This window comes from Brassica napus, chromosome C7, assembly GCF_020379485.1.
Source record: "Brassica napus cultivar Da-Ae chromosome C7, Da-Ae, whole genome shotgun sequence".
Classification (NCBI taxonomy): Eukaryota; Viridiplantae; Streptophyta; class Magnoliopsida; order Brassicales; family Brassicaceae; genus Brassica; species Brassica napus.
This window is the reverse complement of record NC_063450.1, coordinates 38,871,245-38,879,754: the sequence shown is the minus strand read 5'-3', so window position 1 is coordinate 38,879,754 and position 8,510 is coordinate 38,871,245. Positions and strand designations below refer to the sequence as shown.

The following is an 8,510-nucleotide window of genomic DNA, read 5'->3' as shown; positions in this document are numbered from 1 at the left end:
GAACTCACACCAATACTTGCACTCTCCATTGTGATCAGCAATGTGCAACCTGTCTTATCAGGTAATCCGTCTAACTATCTCAAAATCAAAACTCGTTCATTTCGGTTTGATTCAGTTTCTGGTTTCTTAGTCTTAATTATATCATATATGGTTTCTCTTTTAGCTTAATAAGTTAAGGTTTCTTTTCTAGCTTGACTTATGGATTTAGGTGGACATTAGTTTTCTTGGGTGCGGTTCTTGTTTTGGGGTTGCGGTTTTTGTTTATGAATAGTATGTCCGAACTACAACTAATTTGTTTAGCTAAACATTTGAGTCTACTAAACAAACTAACATTGTCTTTTGTTCTGTTATTTTTTTAATTGCTTATTTTTATTATTATTTCAGTTAATTTTAGTCAGTTTCTTTTAATTTCCATCCGTGTTGTGTGAATTTAAATATGCTCGGTAATGTAATCATTAGATATAAGGAAGCATACATCTAACAATTTACATTGGGTTGGTTATGTGAGAAACGTATTCAATAATTTCTATGGCAATATGACGATAAAATGGAAAAATCAGGGGTGGCTGTGGCCTGTGGCAGTGGCGGAGCCACATGCAACAACATGGGGGCAATGAACCCAACAAGATTAAAAAAAATAGTGTAACTTAAAGCTCAATCTATATGATATCCCCACTCATAATTATTTTTTGCTTCCATACCTTTTTTTTTGCCCCCAACAGAAATATTTTCTGCCTCCGCCAATGGCTGTGGGAGCTGGATGGCAAGCAGTGGTGGCGTATGTTAACATTGCATGCTATTACTTGTTTGGGATCCCATTTGGTTTATTGTTAGGATACAAGCTCGACTTTGGTGTAAAGGTAAAACATGATACCCAAAGCTTATCAGCATTTAATTTATTTAACCTTTGACAACGTAAACGTTCAGATCTTAAAAGACCGATGTTGCAAAATCTTTGATGTATTAGGGAATCTGGTGTGGGATGTTGACGGGAACTGTGGTTCAGACAATAGTCTTGACGTGGATGATCTGCAGGACAAATTGGGACAAAGAGGTAAAACTCAACAGCATTGAAAATAATCTATAATTTTGTTTCAAAATAAAACCCTTTGGTGTTCGAGCTGAATGAAACCGATATGTTTTGTTATCTAGGTTGCGATGGCTGATCACAGGATAAGAGAGTGGGAAGGAGAAGTATCGGAAATAGAGCAACTCTTAAACTAAAAAGACTGTACGTAAGCTAGTATTCATATCAAAGAAACTCAGTTTCACTGTCTGTGTTTGGGTCAAGAGCACTTACAAACAGTTAATTATGCATTCACCGTTTTCAAAAATTTGATAGAGATGTCCGGTATGTCACACACGGTCGTGAAGCACTAGAACTAAGTAAAGGAATGCAAAAAGTTATTTTTACAAGTATGGGTTGTTGTTGCTTTTGGGAATGGTATATTCATTTTATATCATATTTCTAAAACTAAAACCGAAGGGTGAAATCGTAACAAGGCTTTAAATTGGAAATCGTAGTTTTCTGAAGCTAAATGTTATAGCAAGATTCAATAAGTACATGCATATTATATAAACTAGGCGTCATAAGTAAAGTCAACGAACAAGTTGGCCTTTGTATATAGATATGTTTTGAAAAGACAATAGACATAAGCAGGGGCGGATGTAAGAAGGGAGTAGGGGGTCAGCTGACCCACCTCATTTTGAAAAGTATATGTATTCTTAAAGATAAATAATGTGCTGACCCCATGAAAATATTATTTTTGACCCCAAAAAAATCAAACACACTAAAAACTAAATGATGAAATTTAATTACCTAATTTTGACTCCGCCACTAGACATAAGACATAATATTCATTCAACGGTTTAGCGGATTCCGAAAACCATACATGATCTACATATACCTGCGTTGAATGACAAGTTGTAGAGTAACATTAATTTTGCAGGAGTAATTGATTAAATTTCAAAAAAAAAAAAAAGTTATTGTTTAGCAAAGGTTTTTGGGAAAAATCTTAAAATAAGAGAATAACAAAGATATCCAATAATGGCATATCGCCTTGTATCAGACACCTACATACCATAAACACGCTGTACGACAAACATACATCTCCTATATATTACAGATAAGTTCTAGTACTTATTGTTGTTATCTACTTAGTCCTTCTCCTATTAGGGTTAGCATAATCTCTTGTATATATACATGACTTTGTCAATGAATACAATGACGCTTTCTATTCATGGTATCAGAGCAATAACAATCCTATACCAACAACACTTCCGCATCAATTTTTTTTACTCACGTGATTGACAATATTCGATCATGTCTACTATACTAGCCCTACCTCCTCTATTGCTTCTCCTGCCATTACAACTACCAATTCTTCTCCTACTACTCCCCCAAAGTCTGAGACACCTTACAAACTACATCCTTCTGATAATCCAGGGGCATTAATTACTCCTGTGATTCTCAAAGGAGACAAATACTCGGAATGGGCTACAGAAATCTGGAATTCACTACATGCAAAACAGAAGATAGGTTTTTTAGATGGAACAATCCAAAAGCCATCAACAAATCCAGATCTATCTCGTTGGACTGCTTCAAACTCAATGATCGTTGGCTGGATAAGGACTTCGATTGAACCACAAGTTAGATCTACTATAAGTCATGCTTCAGACGCGCATCAACTATGGGATTCACTCAAACGAAGGTTCTCAATTAAAAACGGTGTTCGAAAGCATCTAATACAAGATGAAATTACTAATTGTAAGTAGAATGGACAAACAGTTCTAGACTACTACGGTCGCTTGTCCAAACTTTGGGAAGAGCTGCACAGCTTCCAACCTACTCAATCTTGTACGTGTGATGCTTCCTCAGCTATCAAAAAGAACGTGAAGATGCAAAGGTACACAAGTTCTTATTTGGTCTCGACGAACCACGGTTCTCGACAATTCGATCTCAGATCATTGACAAAGAACCACTACCGCATCTTAACATCGTCTACTCTCGAGTCATAAGATCTGAACAACATCTTCTCACCATGCGTTCGTCAGAACTCAAGCAAGACCTCATTGGATTCTCAGTCAAAACAGAGTCTCCCATACAAACCTCCTCTACTCCTAATACTGCTGCTGCTAACACATTCTGAAGCCGTGATCCTAACTGGTTCTGTACTCACTGCAATCGCAAGGGACATGAAGCTTCCGAATGTTTCCTTCTACATGGTTATCCTGACTGGTTCAACGAACAACAACAACGGACATGACAATCTTCTACAAATTCTCAACGGGGTCGTGGTGGTCGCAACAACAATTCTGGAGGACGTGGTCGTGGGCGATCCAATGCTTCTCGTATCACGTCAACTACTAATCCAGGAACACTGTTACCATCGGATCAAATTACTGCGCTCATCAACCTTCTACAAAACCAACAGTCGCAAGTTTCAACAGATCGTATGACTGGTAATACTAATCTACATGACGTTATTATTGACACAGGGGCGTCTCACCACATGACTGGTGATATCTCGATACTAGGAGATGTCCGTGATATACTACCGTCTGCAGTAACGTTCCCAAACGGACGGGCATCTCGAGCTACCAAATCGGGAACAATACATCTTGGCCCCAACTACTTCTTGACAGACGTTCTTTACATCCCTGATTTTACTTGCACCCTGATCTCTGTCTCTAAACTCCTTAAACAGACCGGTTGTATCGCAGTATTCACTGACACTCTATGTTTCTTGCAGGACCGTTTTACGAGGACCCTGATTGGAGCCGGTGAGGAACGAGATGGTCTGTATTACTTTTTGGGTGTGACAGTCGCAAGAGCCAACAAAACTGGACAGAAAACATCTTCTTCTTCTTCAGCATTGTGGCATCGGAGACTTGGGCATCCTACTAATAAAGTGTTATCTTCTTTATCATTAGACAGTTTTCAGTTAGATTTCGAACACACACATGCGTGTGACATATGTTTTCGCGCAAAACAAACGCGTGAGGTTTTTCATGAGAGTTATAATAAAGCTTCTACAACTTTTTCTCTAGTGCATTGTGATGTTTGGGGTCCCTATAGAACTCCCTCATCCTGTGGAGCTGTCTATTTTCTAACTATAGTTGACGACTACTCGAAAGCAGTTTGGATACATCTGATGCTCGAAAAAATCTGAGGTTTCTACGCTAATCAAAAACTTTTGTGCCATGAGTTCTCGACAAATTGGACACTCTGTTCAAGCCTTCAGAACTGATAATGGGACAGAGTTCATGGTTCTTAAAAACTACTTCAAAGAACAAGGGATTCTCCATCAGACATCATGCGTTGACACACCACAGCAGAACAGACGAGTTGAACGGAAACATCGCCACATACTAAACGTAGCACGAGCATGCCTATTTCAAGCTCGGTTACCTACCACCTTTTGGGGCGAAAGCATCCTCACAGCTGCGCATCTGATAAATCGTACACCTACTCGTGTCTTAAATGGCAAGTCACCATACGAGATGCTCCATGGTTCACCTCCTTCGTACGACATGCTCCGTGTCTTTGGTTGTCTAGCTTACGCTCATCGCAGACACCGCGATAAAGACAAATTTGGTGATTGTAGCCGTCGTTGCCTCTTTGTTGGATACCCCCACGAAAAGAAAGGATGGTACCTATATGACGTAGAGACAAACGAATTCTTTATTAGCCGAGATGTGGTCTTCCTCGAAGAAGAGTTTTTGGGCATTACTAGCCAGGACCATCCTCAAGTATCACAACTGGAGTTTGCAACTGACGAGTGGTTTCTTCCAGTAGACGCTCCAGCATCCTCAACACCAGTAACCGTTCCTACTGCCTCAGACCCTGCACTACCAATCTCTACACCTTCTACATCTACTACGCCTACTATGCCTAATACTCCAAAACCGTCGCCTATTGTACCTGACTCCTATTCTAACAACACACTACCCGCTACACCTGAAACCCCTCAGCCTGCAACTGAGACAAGTAACCCTACAACCCCCCTGTTGCAGTCACTTCGCCTTCAGACGTCACAGGACAGTCATCTCCTAAATCTCATACACTACCTTCCACTACACAACATGTACCTCCTTCTCCAGGACTACCTGAATTGCTTGGTCGCGGTCATCGTCAGAAGCAACCATATGTACTAGTAAAGAACTATGTGACTCACTCGTCTCACGTCAAGAATACACACTCCTCTCACGACTCTTCCGACTCTGATCTTGGCGCCTCTACTACGGTCTCAGGTAACATCCCATATCCCATAACTAACTACATATCTGATGCTGTCTTCTCTTCGAACCACAAAGCTTTCTTAGCAGCTATCACATCAGAGGATGAACCCGCCTCGTATCAGGAAGCTCTACGTGACAAAGTTTGGAGAGACTCAATGACAGATGAACATCAAAAACACATTGAGAATGGTACTTGGGACGTGACAACATTACCACCTGGAAAGAAGGTTATCTCCTGTCAATGGATATATAAAAATAAGTACCACTCAGATGGCACACTCTCACGTCACAAATCGAGACTGGTCGCGTGTGGTAATCGGAAAAAGGAGGCATATATTATAAAGATACATTTGCCCCGTCACTAAGCCTACGTCAGTACGCCATTACTTGAGATTGTGGAAATTAAACAATGGGAAGTACACCAAATGGACGTGCATAATGCGTTTTTACATGGAGACTTGGAAGAGGAAGTCTATATGAAACTTCCCCCGGGCTTTCAAGATCCTGATCCTACTATAGTAGCTCGTCTCAGGAAGTCGGTCTATGGGCTTAAGCAAGCTCCTCGCTTCTGGTTCTCCAAACTCAGCAGTGCCTTGAAGTCCTACGGATTTGCTCAGAGCCGAGCAGACTACTCACATTTCTCTTACATTCGGGGTTCTATCAATCTACATATCCTCATCTAGTGGATGATTTTATAATAGCAAGCAATGACATCTCGACTCTCTAGAAGTTCAAGAACTATCTCGGTGAATCCTTTCACATGAAAGACCTTAGGAAGTTGAAGTATTTCTTGGGTATCGAGGTAGCTCGCAGCAAGGAAGGAATCTTCTTGTCACAACGCAAGTACGCTCTGGATATTGTTGCTGAGACTGGACTGCTGGGCTCTAAACCGGCAACAATTCCCATTGAGCCCAATTATAAGCTAGCCCTTGTTGACGGTCCTTCTCTTCCAAAACCAGAGTCATATCGCCGGCTTGTTGGTCGTCTAATTTATCTCACTTTCACCAGGCCGGAGTTGAGTTATGTTGTTCACATTCTTACACAGTTCATGAAATCTCCTCGGCAAGGTCATATGGATGCTGCTCTACGTGTCGCAAGATATCTCAAAGGTACTCCTTCTCAGGGTATACTTCTACGGTCTGACTCCTCTCTTCAAATTAATGCATACTGCGATTCTGATTGGCAAGCGTGTCCTTTAACGCGACGTTCTCTCAGTGCCTATGTTGTCATGCTTGGAAACTCGCCTATATCTTGAAAAACCAAGAAGCAAAATACAGTGTCAGTCTCCTCTGCCGAAGCAGAGTATCGCTCGATGGCTTATGCCTTGCGAGAACTCAAGTGGATCAAACAGCTGCTGCGTGCATTTGGGATATCTCACAAACAACCGATGAACCTATTTTGTGATAGTAAGTCAGCCATCTACATTGCTGCAAATCCGGTGTTCCACGAACGTACAAAACATATTGAAAGTGATTGTCACCAAGTGCGAGATGCAGTACAGGAGAAGCTCATATCTACTGAACATATAAAGACTACTGAACAACCTGCTGATCTTCTTACAAAGGCTATGCATCCATCGTCATTTCACTACTTACTGTTCAAGCTGGGGATTCAAGATATCTCATCTCCAACTTGAGGGGGGGGGGGTATAGAGATAATGACATATATATTATAGATAAGTTCTAGTATGTATTGTTGTTATCTACTTAGTCCTTCTCCTATTAGGGTTAACATAATCTCTTGTATATATACATGACTTTGTCAATGAATACAATTACGCTTTCTATTCATAATAGAACATTTGCCATAACAACATCAAATTTGTCGACTGTTACTACTATTACGAACGACTTCCAGACTTTCATCACCATAGTGCAATGTAAATCCATGCTTCATATACATAAAGGATCCTAATATGCTTTAGATGATGTTCATGACAAAAATATTTGATCACACCCAAACCTACCTTTTCGAATGGCGTAATATCTTCAGTTTCATTTGTTTTTTCGGGTTCCCATTCGAGCTCATTTCCATCCCATACTTTCTCATGCGTTGTAGCTAGATAAGAGCATCCCTCGTGGTTGCAAAAAATATTGGCCATACTTGATATCAACATTCTTGTAGCAGATCTGACATGTTGAAAAATCAGGTGGGAAGAATGGAGTGTAAGAGAGTCGATGTGGATGACAAGTTATCTTTATCTCGCGTGGTAAGTCGATACAACTCTGATGGACCACGTAGTGCCACTGGAAGCAAGTGTAAACTGGCTCCGAAAGGTTGACCAACCCACAAGCATCAAACGGGAGTAAAGAATGGTCAAGGGAAGAAAACAAGTGGATATTGATGATGATTTTTTGGATTTGTGATGGTTTGAGGTGGACTTTTGAGAGAGCAATCAAGATCCAAGCAAAAGCCACAGATAGAACAACGATAGAACTCTTTGTGGAGATCTCCTCCACACCACACTACAAAAAAAACTAGGTGTAATCTGATGGAGACGACAACAAGAATCGTGGGAATATCTCGACGGTGTTCCGACGCAAATCTGACGAACAGCTTATTTTGACAGTCGTCAAAAATTCATCGGTATTTTCCTACAGATATCTGACGAACTAAAAATCCGTCGGAAACTTCTGACAAAATATCGACGGAATATCAAGAAAAATATATAACTATTAAGCAAACATTTTTGTCGGTTCAATATATAGAAGGTCGTCAGAAAGTCGCCGGAAATTATCGACGAATTTCCGAGAAACGCATTTGACCGTTGCAAATATTTTGAATTATTGGATATCCGACGAATTTCCGACAAGTTATCCAAATTATTCAGACAAAATTCCGACAACATTTTTTTACCGTTTTATAGCCGTTAAATTTTTTGAGATTTTTGAAGGAATTCTGACGACATGTTCATCGGAAGTGTCGGAAACTTTTTCTATAAATACGAGTTCCCCTCATTCACCTCATTCACTCTTCATTCTATCTTCAATCTCTTCGCTGTCTTTATTCTCCAATTCCGGAAAAATAAAGAAACCATGTCTTCTTCAAATTATTTTCGTTCGTGGATGAATAAACCTCATATGGATCCAAACACCAACTTAATTACGGAAGAATACTCAAGAGGCACATTAACGAATTCATGACGTTTGTTCAACGACAACCGGAAGCAAGTACCGGTATGTTAAGATATCTTTGTTCTTCCTGCAAGACATTAATTAGAGTATATGTAAAGTAGTGATCAAGATGATATTCATCAATTCAAATATACT

At 40.1% G+C, this 8,510-nt stretch overlaps 1 protein-coding gene across 1 annotated transcript; it reads left to right on the top strand.

Moving 5' to 3' along the window:
* The first annotated feature begins 575 nt into the window (after positions 1-575).
* LOC125589730 (protein DETOXIFICATION 29-like) lies at positions 576-2,232 on the top strand. The gene is made up of 3 exons (XM_048762068.1): positions 576-860; positions 968-1,054; positions 1,153-2,232. The coding sequence occupies exons 1-3, from the start codon at positions 744-746 to the stop codon at positions 1,222-1,224; spliced, it is 276 nt and encodes a 91-aa protein (XP_048618025.1). The 5' UTR covers positions 576-743; the 3' UTR covers positions 1,225-2,232.
* Positions 2,233-8,510: the final 6,278 nt, after the last annotated feature.

What these genes read in the sequence shown, in the direction of transcription:
- LOC125589730 (XM_048762068.1), top strand. Translation starts at nt 744, where the DNA reads ATGGCTGTGGGAGCTGGATGGCAAGCAGTGGTGGCGTATGTTAACATT. An exon ending in AGCTCGACTTTGGTGTAAAG is followed by an intron (nt 861 to 967) that starts GTAAAACATGAT and finishes TTGATGTATTAG; the next exon opens with GGAATCTGGTGTGGGATGTT. An exon ending in GGACAAATTGGGACAAAGAG is followed by an intron (nt 1,055 to 1,152) that starts GTAAAACTCAAC and finishes TTTGTTATCTAG; the next exon opens with GTTGCGATGGCTGATCACAG.